This window comes from Hermetia illucens, chromosome 1 (assembly GCF_905115235.1).
Source record: "Hermetia illucens chromosome 1, iHerIll2.2.curated.20191125, whole genome shotgun sequence".
In the NCBI taxonomy this organism is placed as follows: domain Eukaryota; kingdom Metazoa; phylum Arthropoda; class Insecta; order Diptera; family Stratiomyidae; genus Hermetia; species Hermetia illucens.
Genome location: NC_051849.1, coordinates 21,001,844 through 21,020,774, shown reverse-complemented (window position 1 = coordinate 21,020,774; position 18,931 = coordinate 21,001,844). Strand labels below are relative to the sequence as shown.

Here is an 18,931-nt window from a genome sequence, read left to right as displayed (position 1 = left end):
TTTTGTGTGTTTCACTCATTTCTTTATTTGAAATGTGAACATTTTAGAAACCTCCTGCAAAAATCGACGACTCACAATATGCATTCTACGAGAGGCACTGATATCGTCCTCATTTGCAAGATACGTATTGCGTCCGTGGTGACTACAAAAATGTTGGAGAGATTTTCAAATTTAGGTTTGCATTTAACTGTGTTAATAATAAGAAAAAAACATCGAAAAGCATCAAAGGCGACTCGGAACATTGACGAGACATTTGCCTTGAGAATATGCCCAAAGGTGGAACAGTTCAATAGGTTTTGGGCATTGAATAAGAGCTTCAAAATGAAGGACCAAGGTAGTCAACCATGCAAAGGTGACAACTACTAATTGAGGGCCTTGATGCTAGGAGAGCTACTGCCCCTAAGAAGGTTCAGGATGGATACAAGTCTTTAACAACGTAGCCCATGAGAGGGAAATTCTTCCAAGGAACCCAAATCCGAACCCAAGAGGAAGGAAATCCCGGGTAGATAAGAGGTGAAGTTAAGGGTCAGGGAGCTCGTCGTTAGCTATGCAGGTGAATATTATTTGACTGCCATAGTACCGAAAAAATTTCACGGGAACTAATAATCACTCGTGAAGGGCAGGAAATTATCGGGATGAAGTAAGGAGCTCGTGTTCCTATCCGAGCGCAGTAATAGTCTCGGGATGCCCAGTCCACGCCGCATGCAATGAGCATGATTGTAGACCGGCGAGCAGCGCAAACAATTCTGCTGTGCTACAGGTGGGCTGAAAAGTTCGTAGGCTAAAATAGAAAAAAAAAATCTTTTTTATAAAATTTGATTTGGTTATTCAATATAGTTGCCTTCTAGGACTATACAACGATTATAGCGGCCATACAAGTTTTGATACGATTTGTTGTTAGCTTGAAAATAGGTCTCAGTTTCGGCGATTACCTCTTCATCGACGCGTGAGCATTCTCTTGAGGTTTGAGAACACGCAAAAGTCGCTAGAGGCCAGATCTAGAGAAAACGATGGAAGTGGAAGCAATCCGAAGCCCAATTTATGCAATTTTGCCATCGTTTTCATTGCTTTGTGACACGGTGCAATGTCTTGATAAAAGAGCACTTTCTTTTTCTTCAAATGGTAATAGTCGCTGTTGATGGTTTTTCCATTCTCAAGATAGTCGATGAATATTATACCATGCCCATCCCAAAATATTGATGCCATAGCCTTGCCAGCCGACTGTTGCGTTTTTGCACGCTTTGGAGTCGGTTCACCACGTGCAGTCCCCTCCGATGACGATCGGTTTGATTCTGGTGTGAAATAATGTAGCCATGTTTCGGCCATTGTCACATTGCCCAGAATCGTCAACTTGTTTCGTCGGGTTTCCACTGCGTGCATCGTTCTCTGTGGTCACTTCGCCTCGATTAAACTTAGCAAACCAATTCTCAACTGTTGATTTTTCTGGTGCAAAGTTCGAATAATGTTTATCAAGCCAAAGCTTAGCTTCAGCAGTACTTTTTTTTGTTTCGCCAAAAGCAATGCTTTGTTAACACACGAAATTCCTTTGTATCCATTTTCTTCAAAACAACAAAAGTTGCTTCACTCACCCACAAACTAATAGTCCGACAGCTGTCAAGTTAGACACGTGTCTCTTGAATCTCAGTGTTAACTAAAATCACATGGATTTAATACTAGTAGCGCCAGCTGTGTGTGGGCCTCCAAACGTTTCAGCTCACCTGGTATGTTGAAGATGTATGTAAAAAATCCGTTCAACCTCGCAAATTGTCGGCACATAAAAGACGCGTATCCTGAAATAATTGTTCCTGTGTGCGAGGCTGATCGAGAATCAACGCTCAGATAGGGCTCTCTTTTACAAAGCGGATAATGGACCCAGAGAATACATCGTCGCATCGGCGGTAATACAAGGTTTGGTACTAGGTCCCCCACAGTGAAATGCAATATATAATGGAGTTTTCATGCTCCCGTGATTGTTAGCTACGTGGATAAACAAAAAATATCCGGAGGAAGCAGTGGCTCATGCAGCGGAAATCATGAGAACGGTGACAAATCGGATTAGTCTGCAAGAGTTCAGTTGACGCACGAACTCATCCTTAATCTTGGGAATAAGTTAAGCACACAGGGAAACAAACTACCACCTTATGAAGTTCCTCACATCGTCGGTAGTAGGTTTGAATTGGGTGATACTCCAAATTGTCTCAGATACGATAACATGCTGAAGGAACCAGAACACCAACTTTTCCACTACTCCATATTCAAGGCCGAAGGAATGAGACTAAAGGACACGCTGACTGTGCAAGCTTGACTATAGTCGGAGAAAGTAATCAGGTCAGTGGAAAACTAGTCTGGAGCTCTCCCCTCAATTCTGAAAATTGAAAACCATTCATTGAAAGAAACAATATTGGGGAATGCCCAACAACTATTGTTTCCTGTTCACTCCTTAGGGGAGTATACGACATCCACACAATTTCAATGAGACGGCGCTTCCGTTTCATTTAATGCTGTGCAAGCGATAATAGCGAGACAAACATAGACATCCATGAAGACTTTGATTCGAACCCGGAGGAACCCCATTGAATCCCCAAAAGACGGATACTGGCTGTCAGTGGATGAGAATTTCGCTGTATGTAGTTCGAGCGGCATTCAAGATGAAGTAGATGTGTCTTTTTAAAGTTTTAATTTTACACCTTCGTGCAAGAAAAAGAAGTTACATAATTTGAGACGGTGGGGAATTGGAATTTATGGGAGGATATGATCACAAAAACACAAACAAAAAGAGAAAGTCATTTAAAAAACCTAAAGCACCGAAAGTTGTTTTACTGGGGTGGGTATGGGTAGTTACCAGCTCAAGCTAGAAAACGAGCAATGAATTCCATATATTTTGGGGTTGAGGGAAATTTGATCAAGAATGGATAAATCATTGTTAAAATCAAACATTCGAGGCGGAAAAGAGCTACAAAGAGTAGATGGGAAAGTAGAAAAAGTAATCAAACATTGGAAATCGGCGGTCTTATGCGATTGAGGAAAAGCAGCACAGGCGAACACTCCATAATCAAGTAATTAATGGATCTGTATGGATAATAAAAAGGTTAAATCCTACGTGATCTCTCTTGGTGACAGATCCCGCGACAAGTCGGCCAAGAAAATGCATTAAATGCTCTAGATGAAACCGACGACATGGCATCGGAAAGCAAGGAGTTTACACAGGTTACATCGATCCGCGTATTAAGGCTTTCCACCCTGTGGTCCCGGGGGAGCGACACCATCCGAAGCCTCTTTCGCGATGCCACCATAATCACTAGACAAAATACCCTACTTCATCATCCAATGTTTTAACTACCAACAATTTGGCCGCATTTCCTCAAACTGCGGATATGATCCCAGATGTGTCAATTGTGCGGGACCACATGCCTCCAGAGACTGCCCTCGTTTGACTATCTATGTCAACGCCGACAAGGATTCGGCAGTGTTCCTCAAACTCCCCACTCCCCTAGATAGATTCTCCGCTGTTCGCGACGCTCAGCCTGACCTTCTGCCTCATTCCAACTGGGTCACCCCTCCCTTACTGATCTCTTCTTTCGCCGCAGCCTAATCTTGCTCTCCTAAACGAAACCAGACCAGGGGAAGCCCCGAACGTGAAATTCCCTTTCCGGAATGCGCCTCTCTCTGCATGTACAACAAATTCTACCCTCCCTCCACCATCCGCATAAATGCAGATCCTTCAATCCGAGATGATTAAAAACTTGTGCAGCAAAATCAGTGGAGCTATTAGGTCGAAAATAAATGCATCCTACAAGAAACTTTTCAAACCCCTCAAACCGGGCCACAAATTTTCTCAATAATTAATCGATTGGCTGGACGGAAAAAATCTTCTCTCAATGTCAACTACTCCCCGATAAAAATAGGAAACCTTCAGTTCCACTCCGTTGAGGACAAAATATCCGCCTGCGTAGACTGCTTCAGCTACTTATTCAGAGTCAAATCGTCCGAGGATCCCAGGCGAGCGGAACTCGATGGTCGCCACTATTGTCAGCGATAAAAAGTTGAATTTTTTTGTTGAGGATGCTAAGAGTCCTGAGTCCGCATCTACTTGATGACGGACCGGACCACTTGGGAAGCAGCTTACTTCCTCTCTTGTGGTCCACGGATTCCTCTTTTCTAGGGTAGACACTCAAATTTTCCAAAAAAGTTGACTGACGGTTTCGATCACAAGAGAAGAAGTAAGTTGCTTCCCAAGTGGTGCGGTCCGTCATTAAATGCACCCACCCAGCATCCTCAACAAAAAAATTCACTTCGGCCTGGTTTAGGTCTTAATTTACGACGGATTTCATTTTAATATAATTCGTGCTCATGATGTGTTTGCGATTATATATAAATAGAGCGATTACCACCTCGTTACTTTCAGTCACGCTGCTCCCAGGGCAGAGGTGAGGCAGCGTCTGATGGGTTGCCTCTGCCCTGGACGAAACCGTCAGTCAACTTTTTTAAAAAATTTGACTTTGGAAGGGTCTTACCTTTGCTCTTTTTCTGCCATCCGCCCGTTATCCCTAGAAGAAGTTGAACTTTCAATCATCTGCCCCAACAATAAAAAATCATCGGGCCCGACGGTATCTCTAACTTCGTCCTGTGGAAGTGTGCGTCTACCATTAGCGAACGTTTCGCCATCCTCTTCAATAATTGCCTGAATAACGGAAACTTCTCGGTATCATGGAACTCAGCTCTCCTAATATCTAGCCCTAGTACTGCTCCTCTATCATTCCACTTAATTTAATTCGAAAACCTCCTGTACCTGTAAGACTACATCCTCAATCACCTGGAAAAAAGGCAATGCATCTTTGCCTGCGCCTTAGACCTTGAAAAGGCATCCCAATCGGTTTGGAAAGAGGGTTTGCTCTACATACTAATTCAGACTAAGTACCTCCTGCCTTTATTCAGAATCCTTGGAGATTTTATCTCCAATAGAACTTACCATGTGCGCTTCGACCGACTTCGCTCCATCGGCTTCCCGGTAAACTCAGGAGACCTTCAGGGATCCATTCTAGGCTTCAAACTCCCTCCACGATGTTTCCCTTGCCACCGTAAACTTACCCCCTACGCCAACGGCAGCTCAGGTGGCCCCTTGCCTGCCCTTTCTACCCAACGACAAAGGCCAATATAATTCGCAGTCATGTTATTGCATAGCGTGTAATTGATGTTGAAATTACTGAGGTATCCATAAGTCGGCACTTCCTCCATTTAACTTGTACAACTTTGGAGAAAGTTTCATTTTTTACAATTTCGATTTTACCATTAATTTTTCAAATCCCCCGAACGCATCAACCGGTGAATCCCCATATAAGAGCAGCCTCTCCAATTCCTATCGTTTCGTTTCCAATCATGCCAATAAGACAACACCAAAAGCACCAATTGGATAAAATGTCAAATTGTCATCTGTAAATTTTCATCAATTGACGTTTACTCTGGGAATTTCCGGGGAATAGTTTAGAATTTTGCGTCTGAATCAGTAAATAATTGTGAATAAGTGCAGTGCTTTTATCATTCTGTGACCATTGCATAGACAAAAACACTCCTGAAAATGTCATCGTTCGGTTTACAGACAAATGGCTATATTTGAAAAACGATTCGAACGCAAAGTGACACTCGATGACACCCAACCAATTACTTGTGTGATTGAAACAGCGCAACTTGTTGACGGGCATACGGTAAGAAAAGCTGGCATTACGGCCAACCGGGGCGGTACAATAATGTGACTAACATTGCCAACTGTCTCGCCACAGGAGTATGTTTTGAGACTGCAGCGAGGCCCGTACGCCGATACCACCTGGAAAGTATTGCGTCGCTACAATGACTTTGTTCAGCTCAATAAAAGTTTATCGCCGTCCGGCATCTCGTTGCCGTTGCCTGGCAAAAAGGTCATTGGTAATATGCGCCCCGATTTCATAGCTGAACGTCGTCAAGGCTTGCAAGAGTACATAAACGTTGTCCTGATGAATCCAATTTTGGCATCGTCGCTCGCAGCGAAACGCTTTGTCGATCCCGACAGTTATTCGTCGCCGTTTCATGGTGAGTACCAAGTAAAATTTCGATAATAATGCATTTTTTTGGTTTGCACAATGAACGGCCGTGGTTCGGTTGCTCAGCAACGGCTAATCTGAGCCCGGTGTAATCTTCCTTCCCCAAATCGAGCGAAACCTACACAAAACCTTATCTCGCTTAAGAGCCATTGCGATATGTGAACGGTCGGAATTAAACAAAACCGATCGACAATTTTGCTGCGTTTGCTTTGATAAATATATCAAAATCGTGGAACATCGATAAAACTTGTTTATTCTGTACCCGCTCTGCGAATTGCCCGAAATATGGGGAGGATGAGATGAGGCGGTTGCCTTGCACACTAATCAATGGAACGTGACAACACTGAATGAATAATTGAGTAAACTTTTGGCCAGAAAACTAACCAAGTTGGCTCTATTTTGGGGAGGAGGAGGGTTAACTTCAATCTCAGCAAAGGAAAGGTCATCAACGTTTGAAACGAATGTCCGCTTTGTGTTTCGTTCTGATTGAAAATTTAACTAAATACTAATTGCTGGAAAGAGGGATCAGATTTTAGAAAGAAATTATATCCTGCCGTGCCGATGGGAGTGGGCATCAGGCCTACAATTAATGACGTCATTTTCTTCACTTAGTTTTGTAAAGCATTTGGAATATTTGCACTTTTTGAAGTTAGAATCAATTTTACCACTTCTGGGATGTAATTGGGAATTTTTGTCATACAATCACCATACAACCGCTTTGCTGTAAGGATCATGTTATTCTTATTGTCCGAGTAATTATTGGTTTGTAAAGTGCCCCCGTTCTTCTAATTTTGTCTTTGATTTCTTTCTACTTGAAGGCTTGAGTTTATAACAATCTGACTCGCTATAGGATTTAGTTTAGTTTAGTTTAGTTTACTGGGGGAGCCGCAGCTCCGTGCACTTAAGTCATTGTTAGGCCCATTGTACTATCCCCGTAAATCGTCTATTCAATGGCTTCCCGCTTACGACATTCGCAGGCTTTAGCGAATCTGAGAACATTCTTCAGAGGCAGAGAGTGGGCAGATTCTTCATTGAAGAAAACCTTGCCAAGGTGTCTTCGTCTGAGATCTGAGGATGCCGGGCAGCTGCATAAAAAATGCAGGGCTGTCTCCTCCTCCTCCTCACATTGGCTGCACATAGCCGAAACCACTACCCCAATCTTTTCCATATGGTAGTTTAAGGAGCAGCGTGCCGTTAAAAGCCCTACTAGGGTTTTCATGTCCCACTTCTTAAGGGACAACAAAAATGCCGCTCTAGCCACCCTAGGCTCCTTCACAAGGATTTTCGCCTCCTGGCAAAAGTTCAAATTTCTCCACTCGGCAGCGTGAATCCTTGCAATTTCACCCTTCAGAGTAGACTTGACAGTGGATGCCGGATGTCAAAAGCTGGTTCTGGCCCTACCATTGCAGATCCAGACCCTCGGGGAGCCAGTCTGTCAGCCTCATTACCAGCACAGGAATGTTTCGTTCAGTCGGTCAAATTTTAGCAGCACCTGATGACAACTCCACACCATCTTGCTTGATATGTCGTTGCTGTTTAGTGCAGATAATGCTGCTTGATTGTCGAAACAGATTTGATTGGTGCGACCCCTCCATTTTTGTCCCAGACATTCTTTTGCTGCCAATGGAGTGGCATATATCTCGGTCGGGATAGTTCCATAATCGGATTCCCCGAGAACAATCCTGCACCCGATCCGCCCTCCATGACTCACCCGTCGGTGAAGATTATTAAGTCTGTAATCTGAAAAATTCATGGCTATTTGTCGACCATTCTTCTCTTTTGGTAATTACGACAATGTAACACATCGTTCAATAAGTCCCGGGACTAGCGTAGAAATGGCGCTAATAATCCATTTATATACCAAGGTTCAGAAGTACCAACCTTCAGATAAGATGTGTCAAAATTTGATGTAATTCAAAACATAACCAAGGTTTAACTGATGCAATCGTGAAAAAATGGACCAAAACGAGTTTCGTGTGTTGATAAAACATTGTTTTCTAATGGGGAAAAAACACTGGTCAAGCTCAGCAATGGCTTGAAAAACGTTATCCGGACTCTACTCCGTCGAAAACAACCATTTGTCGGTGGTTTTTGACGTGCAACGCGGTCGTGCTGATACAAATGATGCGGAACGTTCGGGTCGGGCAAATGAGGGAGTAACTCCCGAAAACACCAAGCAAGTATTGTGCGCGAGATAGCTAAGATGATGAACATATCAACTGGTAGTGCATTTACTATTTTGCACCAAAAATTGGTTATGAAAAAGGTTTTTTCCAAATGGCTGCCGCGTTTGCTCACAATGGAACAAAAGCAACAACGTATCAATGATTCGGAGAATTGTTTGGCACTGTTTACTCGCAATAAACAGGATTTTTTGCGTCGATATGTGACAGTGGACGAAACATGGATTGACCATTTCACTCCGGAGTCAAGTCCGCAGTCAGCTGAATGGCGTACGACCGGTAAAAGCCGCCCGAAGCGTCCAAAAACACAACAGTCGGCCGGCAAAGTGATGGCGTCCGTATTCTGGGATGCGAATGATATAATTTTCATTGACTACCTCGAAAGGGAAAACCATCAATAGCTAGACTATTACATGGTGTTATTGGATCGTTTGAAGGCCGAAATAGCGAAAAAACGCCCACACATGAAGAAGAAGAAAGTCATCTTTCATCAAGACAACGCACCGTGCCACAAGTCAATCAAAACGATGACCAAATTCAACGAATTAGGCTTCCAACTGCTTCCTCATCCTCCGTACTCGCCGGATCTGGCCCCCAGCGACTGCTGGCTCTTTGCGGATCTCAAAAAGATGCTCCAGGGAAAAGATTTGGCTCAAATGAGGAGGTGATCGCTGCTACTGAGGCTCATTTTGAGTCAAAAGACAAATCGTTCTACAAACATGGCATTGAAAGTTAGAGAAGCGTTGGAATGATTGTATAACCCTTGAAGGAGATTATGTTGATGAATAATAAAGAATTTTGCCGATAAAATGTTGTTTTCATAGTTAGTCCCGGGACTTATTGAACGATGTGTTATGTCTTTACAAAGACGAATCTGGAAACCATGTGATCAGTGGGCATCAGAGCTACCGGATGTTTGTCAGGGAATTTCCAGATAGACGCATGACCGTGTGATTGGCCGCCTTTTCACCTTCTAATGGTATCGAGTCTATATGCGTCATTGGCAGCTTTTCGTTTCATCTCCAAGTGAATGGGGGGTAAATTTAGGATAGCTTCAAGTGCCGCAGTCGGCGTAGTACTTATTGCTCCAGTAATACTTAGGCAACCAAGCCTCTGAATCTGCGTTAGCAGCTTCCTGCTGTTAGCAAAGTTCAGTCTCGGCCACCAGACAATGCATGCATATACCAAAATGGGTTTTATTATGGAAGTATATGTCCAGTGTATCCGTTTTGGTGAAAGTCCCCAGGTCTTACCTATCGCATTCCTGCAGGACCAGAGCAATCTGTAGGATTTCTGAAAATGCTCTTGGACGTTAACTTGGAGTCGAAATATACTGCTAAATACTTGACTGTTTGTGGCAGCTGGATTTCCGCCCCTGCTAAGATGGGTAGCGTATAGCCGCCCCACCTGGCGTTCGTAGTGAACATTACTAGTCCAGTCTTCCTAGCGTTCACCAAGTGGTGTCCGCAAACTTGCCGGTAATTATTACGGCTAGGTCGTCCGCAAATGCTTTCGCGAAAGCTTTTTTGTCCTCCAGGAGCCACAGCAGGGTATCCATTACCAGGAGCCATAGCAGTGGAGAGAGAATCCCTCCCTGTGGGCAGCCCCTAAGACATCCTGCTTCAATAGACTTCTGGCCGACCTATATGTGGATTTTTCTCCCCTCTAGCATGTGAAAGATGCAACTGATTAGCAGCGGTTCGATTCCATGCTGTCTTCCCGCATCACAAATTGCCGCGGATGAGGCATAATTGAAGGCACATTCGATGTTCATGAATGCGCCTATGGCATATTCTTTTTCGGACATCGCCTTTTCAATTTTTGCCGTGAGTTTTTGGGAGCAAATATAACTCTTTATCAATTACATCCACCAATCGCAGGCAAAATCACATTTTATTAGCTGTACACAACACCACATTCATCACTTAATCATTTAATTATTTAATTAAATTCAACGAATACATTTTTAAAATCAGCAATCAATTGGGAGTCGCAGTCGTAGACAGAAGTTTTGTAATTATTCTCTTTTTTCAAAAATGACATTTGCCGTCCCCTTCATGGTACTCTGCTCGTCACTCCTGTGGCGAGGTCTAAACTGAGTGGAGAGCGCCGGTGACGTCATCTGTCCGCTGGTATTCGCAACATTCGAAATAAATTTCGAATGCCGCGAATCCTGCCGCGCCACAAGTTCATGGAGTGCTGTCTCCGTGAATTTGCCCTTCTGATAGGCATCTTGCCTACGGTGAAGTGGCCACTTGGGAATGTGTGCATCCCTCATTTTACTCGCTCCAGTGATACTATTTTGTATGCCAGATTCCAGTCTCTCGGTTTAGGGCTGTATGCACTTTTTGGTCCTGAGATTAGATTTGGATGCTGCCTGGGAAGGCACTTTGAGCAAATGGTTTGCCGTTTCTTCATCGCTGTCTGTGTACATTCCGTTCTGTAAACTATAAATAACCCAGTTTCTGGCTACTTTCTTTAATCAGAATCCGCTTCAGCTTTGAAGTTGCCTCAAGAGAGTTAGTCTCTTCGCAAAAGCGTCTCCCAGATGATCGTTTACCCGATCTTATGCTCTTCTTTTGAGCCTTCTGTGCCTCTTTATAGCGATTCCAGTTAGCGTCTGAATCACACTTCAGAGCACGATTGATCAGCATCCTTGTCTTTCTCTTCTATTTTGCCAAATCCGAGTCCACTATAGTGTTTTACCCTTCTTTGGAATCTTGAGTGAACAGCTTTTTTCGAAAGCTTCTTTCATGCTAGTTGTGATCATCTGGATTGTCTCCTCAATTCCAGGAATGAATTTGATGCGTTTCCTAAAGATCGCGACTCGGGCGCTCAATTCTATTTTATACAACACCCAATCTGTCTTCCGCGGATTCCAAAATGGAGTGGGTGGAGGTGGATCCATACCCATTACCAAATCAATGCGTCTGTGATCCGAGAGTGATATTCTCCACTTTCCGACCAGACCCGCGATGTCAAGGGATGCCACCGTGATGTCGATGACATCTCGCCTGACCATGTTGGAGAAAATGGTTTCATTACCCAAATTAAGGATCTGCAAATCGGTTCCTACTAGATACTCCAGTAGTCTCGATTCTCTTGCATTGATGTTGGAAATTCCCCAGCATATGTGGTGAGTGTTGACATCACATCCTACTATTACCTCCATGCCTCTACTTAGAGCATATTGGATATTTCTGATGAATGTTCTACGTCCACGTCCACGGGGAAATATGCAGAGCATCATAGTATCTCTTTATCTCTCTGTTTAATTTCTTTCTGGCTAGTTTAGCCGATGTGGTGTCGCCATCACATAGTTCGTTAACCAGATTAGCGTGGAAGTCTTTTGAGATTACCATGCAGTAGGCGGGCCGATCACTTTGATTGGCATACAACAGGTCAGCATGTTGGAAGTTTAAGCCCCTGACTACCCCACCAATAACCCACGATTCTTGTATGAGGTATATAAATGTCTTGCAGCTATTGATCCGACGACTGATAAGTGCAGTCGCTGCTTTACAATGCTGCAAATTTATTTGGGAAATGTGGCACCTCCACGTTTCAGATGAAGATGCCGAGGGCTGCACGTCCCCTTCAATGGTTTTAGTAGCCGACACTTATAATGTGACGGTCCCTAGGCTGTAGTAGAGCCGGCAACCCCATTTTTCCCGAACTTTCTTAACATCGGGTTCGGGAACGCCGAGAGTGAGTAAAGTTCCGGGCCTATTGGCTCTCCCTCGTGTTTTGCCGCCTAGCAGCATCCAGGTGGAAGTGTTGAGGTTACTCTGCACACCAAGCTGTTCCAGTACCCGAGCAACATTCCGCTCTTCTTCTGGAAGCCAGAGGAAGTACTTTTTTAACGATGGCTGGGGGTTAGTCGCGCACCCTCCCACACATCGTTGAGGGGGAGCAGTACTGCCACTCGTTTGCCTTTCGTCGGTAAATTTTAGCCGTAACATTTTATGGTGTACACCTACCGACTCAGAGCAAAGCTTAATGCTTTGCGATGATGCAATCCTTACAGCTAAGAAGAGTTTCCACCTAAGCTGTTCGCACTGCTCAGTATCGTAACCGGATGGATTAGAGTCGTCATACAAGACCCATCTATCGGCTACGAGAGCCTTGGCTGCAAATGAAGGCCTAGCCATTGCCGGCCGAGCCCTCTTTGCTGCCTTTTGTGCCGAAGAGTTAGCATCGTCCGAGGAACGCTGCCGCTTCGGTTTCCCCTTAGGCGCAGGTGCCCCGAACGATCCTTTCTCCTCAACCTTGGCACAGCCCTTGGATTGTGATTTGGCCGAAGGCGGTTTGCTTGGAGGCGGTTTGCTCGGAGGCGGTTTGCCCGAAGGCGGTGTGCCCGGAGGCGGTTTGCCCGAAGGCTGTTTGCTGTCCGTGGACAGGTGCTTACCCATGGGTAAGACTTTAGCATCAGCAGGTGGCGCCGATTGGAGTCTGGGGTCAGGAGTGCTAACAGAAGGGGCTTGCTTCGGCTCGTCCGTTAAGGACTGGGTCCCAATTACATTGGTTTTCACCTGAGTAAGTGAAGAATCTAAGTTTAGACTCAGGTTCTCCATCGATGAGCTTAGGGTTGTCCCTTCACTCGGGATTGGATCGTCACGATCGAGGTTTAATTATGTTTGTTTAAAATGTTTTTCTTTTTTTTTTGTTTTTCCATAATTGGCTGCCATGGTCTCAGTTTTATCGGGGAAGTATTATAGGTTGATCTCGGCAGAGCCCCTTTTTGCCGAGACAAGGCTAGTTGAAACTGAGGGTTGTCTGGTACCCAGAGTTCACCGTTTACGGCCACATCTTAACCCCTGTGACCATTCAGCCCTCAGCACGGTAGTCACACCTTGGCTTGGGGATTTGGTTCCCGCTTGGCTTCAGGTGTCACCTCCCGTTTCTTGGAGGATCTTCCTTACTGAGCTCCCTCACCACGGCAAGGATTTTTCGGCTTTTTGCGTTTTTCATTCGTTTCCTGGAAACATGTAATCCATTTACCGAGTCATCGCGTGTGCTAGCGTCTACATACATAGTTACCTTAATTATCTATTAATACAAAGGGAAAACAGCCATCCGCTAAAGTCAAGTGGTCCAGTGGCTTCACAAAGATAAGCGAGAACACAAACGCTATCGCATTTCTCAATAAGTGTCCTCAAGAATCCAATATGCACAGCTTTAGCCATTGTAAGTCAAGTTCCCCTTACCGAAAAGAAGATCTGTGACGTGAAATGGAAGAGCACCCCTTAAGTGGTGAGGAACAGTTTAGAGAATTCAACTTCTTCGAATTCATCGAAATCCTTAAAAGAAATAGAATTACGGATGCCAAAAAAGGAAATCTCGTGAGAGTTTATCATCTCCTCTTTCTCCGCTCGGCTAGATTGGATTCGCCGCTTTTCTCGATCGTAGGAAGTCCTGAGGTTCTTAAATTGCTCTAGCGTATCAGTCAGGCGATCGAAGTTATGGTCGATCTTGCTTAATTTTCCATTGATTTGAAGGATCAGACTAATCTTTGGAAATGAGTTCTATGCGAATTGCAGGCCTGTACTATCAAAAACAGCTCTCACCTAACTTCTCTACGGTGGGTGCAACCCCAATCCAATTGTCGCAACCCTAATTTCGGCTGTATTTATAACGCATTATGCTGCTGATTAAATGTAAAATCTTCGTCTCACAGGGGGTGTTCATTATTTTCGGTAGCCGACCGGCACTCGAAATCATAGAGGTGACAGGGCGGACGTTACTGCTATAGATTGTGATTTGAGACGTTCGTTGATAAGTCGATTGCAAAGGACTCTACCTTTGAAGCGCCACTTCATCCAAGCTGCGCTGAAGTGAATCAATGGCGTAGCTCACGGTCATCGAAAATTCTGCTTTATTCAGGTTCAGTTGGGGACTAAGCAATTATTTCACTTTGGACAAGTTGTTTGAGATCATTTTTTTGGTGAGACAATCTCTTCTCCATGAAGCAATCTGTAGGACATAGTGTGTGATAGTGTGATAGTGTCCATGACAAACTTTACTTTTCGGATCGCAGTAGAGCGAAAGATTGATCCAGGCAGTGGTATTCCTCCCTCAACGATGTGTGCGTGGGTGCTTGTCAAACACTGACGAGTAGAGGTGCGCGATCACCTTAGTATTATATATATGTATGGTTGCTATTTATCCCTTGGTGAGGCGTAGCACATCAATCACATTTACGCGCCATCGTTCGCGATTACGTGAAATGCCTTTCAGCTCCCCCAAGGGTTCCTGAGACGCCTCCACTTCTCTTCTGTGCTAAGTGCCCTTGGGGCAATCGTTAGTCATCTTGGGAGAGTGGATTCCACTGCCTGGCGTAGCGTCTCATTAATGTATGGCCTATTCATTGCCACTTCCGCCTCCTGATTACATTGCCCACGGGTAAGGGCCTGTGCGTCGACGAAGTTCTTTGTTAGAAATAATACCAAATCAGCGTTCATTAAGGCTTAGAAATTTTGAATACCAGTGGCAACACAGAAAAAATATTAGCAGAAAAAGTCTTGATCTTGATTTAGAGATAATTGCATCCTTAGATTTTAGATAACGCAACGAAAGCGGATCTAGTGCTGTTAATGCGTCGAGCAACATCCAGTTGGGGGTCATCGTCACCAGAAGCACTTCGTTGTTATACAAATTTATCGACGCCTGCGATGCTCTGCCTATTGATGCATGACTCGGCGAGAGAGCAAACAGCTGTCATCAGCGTAGTCGAGGTGTTTGAGGAAAGTTGTCATCGTCCATTGACCTCCTCCACGTCCTCCGGACAAGCCAGCATGAAGAACGTCATTGTTAACAAGAAGAAATAATATCAGTGACAAGATGTAACCTTGGCGCATTCCGCTTTCGGCCTCAAAATTTCCAATATTTTACCTCGGGGCTTTTTGCGCCATTATATGTCGCTCTGATGATAGTTGTTAGTTTCTTCGGAATGCTCTTGTGTACAACAACCCAAATACACTCCCTGCTCACGCCATCGGATACTTACTCGAAATCGATGAAGAGTAGGTTCAGTGAAGATCTAAACTTCGCGCACAAAGTGATCCATTGGGTGTGGATGTGATCAATGCAGAAGGATCCGGAGCGGAATGTCGATGAAGCTTTCGAGATATTCTTTGATGCGTGCCAGGATTATTTTAGCTATTATCTTTGCGACGGCAGGGAACACGCAGATACCCTTCCAATTCTCACACCCAAAACGGGTGCCTTTCTTTGGAATCTTAACGATCATTCACTCCTTCCACTCTCTGGGAAAGGTCTCAGGTTCACAGTAACTGCAGTTGCAACGATAAACAACTCCCCGGAGAGACCGTCAAACTCGGCAGCTTGGAGGAACAGTCGGTATCCACATATTACGGTGGTTTCATCCACAAGAGGAATTTCCTTCTTCATATGTAATACGGTTAAGAAGGGCGATGAAGTGTTGTTTCCACCATTGCAGTCGTTCGCTCGCCATCGTGATTGAGAGATCGACCGTTAACATCCTTCGCAGGATCATTGAAAGATTTGCGAACAGATGCAAACTCTATAATGATACACTTCTGAAATCATTGCGTTTCTGCAGCATCTTTCGCTTCCCTGACCAGTGCAATAGAAAAATCCCTCTTGTCACGGCATGCACTATGATGAACTTCTTGGGATTTCGCTCGATATCGGAGTTTGAGCGAGTCACGCCCGCCATCACTTGCAGCGGTCAATAGAGCCTTCAACCCCTTCCGTTCATCGATCCGCTTCCACGATTCCACAGTCAGCCAGAACTCATGACGGACCTTCGGGACGTAGCCGACGCCCAGTGTAGCATCCGAGAAAAGAGCATTTTCGATGGCAGCCAATGCTTATCGATATTTTCAGGCAGGTTACCCAGTATATCTGCTCGGCGATTAGCAAGATAGCGCTCCCGCTGTCGAGCGGCAGTTGGATCATACAAGCGGTCGATATTGAACTTAGAGGGTTGGAGTTCCCCAACCCTACGAGAAGTGGCGGACGCAAGCGAACATAACCGACCATCAGATCGTGATCCCTTTCGAGGCTGATCAGTCTCTTCCTATGCATATCCTGGAGACAATTCCTAAATCTACTGTTGATCGCGAAGTGGTCGATATAAGTTGCAGAAATCCACGAACTTCGCAAATTACCGTTGCGATCGCCAAAATCGTGTTTTTGTTTTTTTTTGTGTAAATTAAAACCTTATTGAAGTCAGTTTATCGTGTGTCTATTCGTCTGTCTGCCTGTCCTTTTTCTTGAGGAGATGGAAATTTTCGAGAAACACTAGCCTGGACACGCCAGCTTGTGGGGTTTTGCCCATTGAAACCACACCGACTCTCTTCATGCCCCGTGGAACCAACATAAGATATTTTGTCACGGGGCGGAGTCAGCTCACTGTAATTTTTTCACCTTTCGTATCTATGAGGCGTACACAACCACGTTTTTCTCGTCTCCTCTGTCGTCCGAAGTTTGCTCTGAATAAATGCAATTATGGAGTTGATTGCATCCCAGTCTTCCTGATATGTTAACATTCTTTGCATTAGATTTTCTGGTACCAGCACCTCTAATAGTATCTCCTATAGGTTCTTTCTTCCCTCCACAAATCTTGGACAGTGGAAGAATCTGTGCTCTACAGGTTGGGCAATCGGGTGAGATGCCCGATGAGAAACTGGGTTAGATTATAATCAATCTCACCGTGACGTCTCTCCAACCACTGTTTGGTAAGCTTATCTGCCCATGGATTCTTTTCCGAGCGTCCCTAACCTTCTTGCCATCTTTTTACAGATCTTTCCCTTTCGGTGTTCTTTGTTTGCGACAAAAGAGAGATTGATCTGTTGTATATGTTAGTCATCTCATCTGCCAGGATATCTGAGACAGTCCTGAAGGCAAAGTACACCCTTAGGGCTCTTTTACTGTGGACTGCATTGAGTTTGTTAGCGTTAAATGCGGCTTGCAATGCAGTTCCCCAAACTGGAAGTGCATATAGCAGGATCGGGCTAACTACCCTAGCTGTAAGCGACTTGGAAGTATATCGTGGCCCTTCCACGTTCTGCATCATTCTTGCCAGGGCCATACTTACAGTGCATGATTTGTCTCAAGCATACTTGATGTTGTTGATGGTGTTTCCAACGATTAATTATTTGAAATAATAAAAACTTGTTGTTTCTTTTTCGTTGGTGTGAATATTTATTCTTGCAAATACCGATATTTCGGGAACCACTTGTTCCCTTCATCAGTGCTAACAACTTGTTGGGTTTCACTGATTTCACGGTATCAAGTGCTTTGCCAAGCTTGCTGGGGGCTTTCTGTTTGATTGCTCTGGAGCATCACTAATCATTCCATCAGTCCGATGTCCGAACCCTCGTAGAGGTATTAAAAATGCTCCGGAACGACTCAAATTGACTGAAGTTCCCAGAAAACGAAGGAATTTCGGGAAATGGTGGGCATGGGCTAGGACGATATCCAAGATTCCAGGATAGCAGCCCCCTCGCTGCATGGGTGCGCAGTGGCTGGAGGGATGGTAGCAATCACACTAGTTATTGCTACGACGGATAGTTGCGAAAGGGGTGGCTAGTTTCATCAGTCAGATATCTCGAGAGGCTAGGAGGCCGGGGATTTGGGGGAAAATAATCTCCAAGATCCAACTAGAGCTAGAGCAGTATAATAAACAAAATATGAACCGTTGGGTGCCATGTATAAAAAAATGAGAATTCCTTTTTATCTGTTTATGTGGACGCCCGCTCCGAAGTGTCAACATGTATACGGAATGTTGGGGCGGAAGCTCATTGGAGCCGGTACAATATGTGCCACTATCGTCGAATGGTGGTCGGACCCCATTAGTGAAATACAGGTGCTGAACGAAGATGGTTCGAAAGAACTGTTAGATTGACAACGTCACCCATCATCATCAACAGCGCAACAACCGGTACCCGGTCTAGGCCTGCTTTGGTAAGGAACTCCAGACATTCCGGTTTTGCGCCAAGGTCCACCATATCCCTAAAAGATGTCTTGTGTTCTGACCTACACCATCACTCCATCTCAAGCAGGGTCTGTATCATCTTCTTTTTCTACCATAGATATTGCCCTTATAGACTTTTCGGGCTGGATCGTCCTTATTCATACGGATTAAGTGACCCGCCCACTGCAAACTATTGAGCCGGATTTTATCCACAATCTAACGGTCATGGTATCGCTCATAGTTTTCGTCGTTATGTAGGCTATGAAATCGTCCATCCTCATGTAAGGGGTCGAAAATTCTTCGGAGGATTCCTCTCGAACGCGGCCAAAAGTTCGCAATTTTTCTTGCTAAGAACCGAGGTCTCCGAGGAATACATAAGGACTGACAAGATCATTGTCTTGTACAGTAAGAGCACCATAGGGTCAATGGTGAGAAGTTTCGACCGAAACAGTTTTTGTAAGCTGAAATAGGCTCTGTTGGCACCCAACAACCGTACGCGGATTTCATTGTCATAGCTGTTATCGGTTGTGATTTTCGACCGTAGATAGGACTAAAAGTTATAGTCTCCTATCTTTATTGTTTTCGTATGACCTGTGTGATTCGATGTTGTTCGTTCTTTGGTTTTTGGCGCTGACTTTGCCACTGTGTACTTATTCTTGCCTTCATTGATGTGCATCTCGAGATCTCGCGCCGCCCGCTCGATCTGGATGAAG

The 18,931-nt window shown here is 44.6% G+C and overlaps 1 protein-coding gene across 2 annotated transcripts in view; it reads left to right on the top strand.

The window, feature by feature from the left end:
• The first annotated feature begins 5,431 nt into the window (after positions 1 to 5,431).
• LOC119655472 (PX domain-containing protein kinase-like protein) overlaps positions 5,432 to 18,931 on the top strand; it is a 56,865-nt gene continuing 43,365 nt past the window's right edge. For both annotated transcript variants that reach the window (XM_038061384.1, XM_038061376.1), the window contains exons 1-2: positions 5,432 to 5,702; positions 5,778 to 6,063. In XM_038061384.1, the coding sequence (XP_037917312.1) occupies positions 5,601 to 5,702; positions 5,778 to 6,063 (388 nt within the window). In that variant the 5' untranslated portion in view covers positions 5,432 to 5,600. The remainder of the gene's footprint in view (positions 5,703 to 5,777; positions 6,064 to 18,931) is intronic.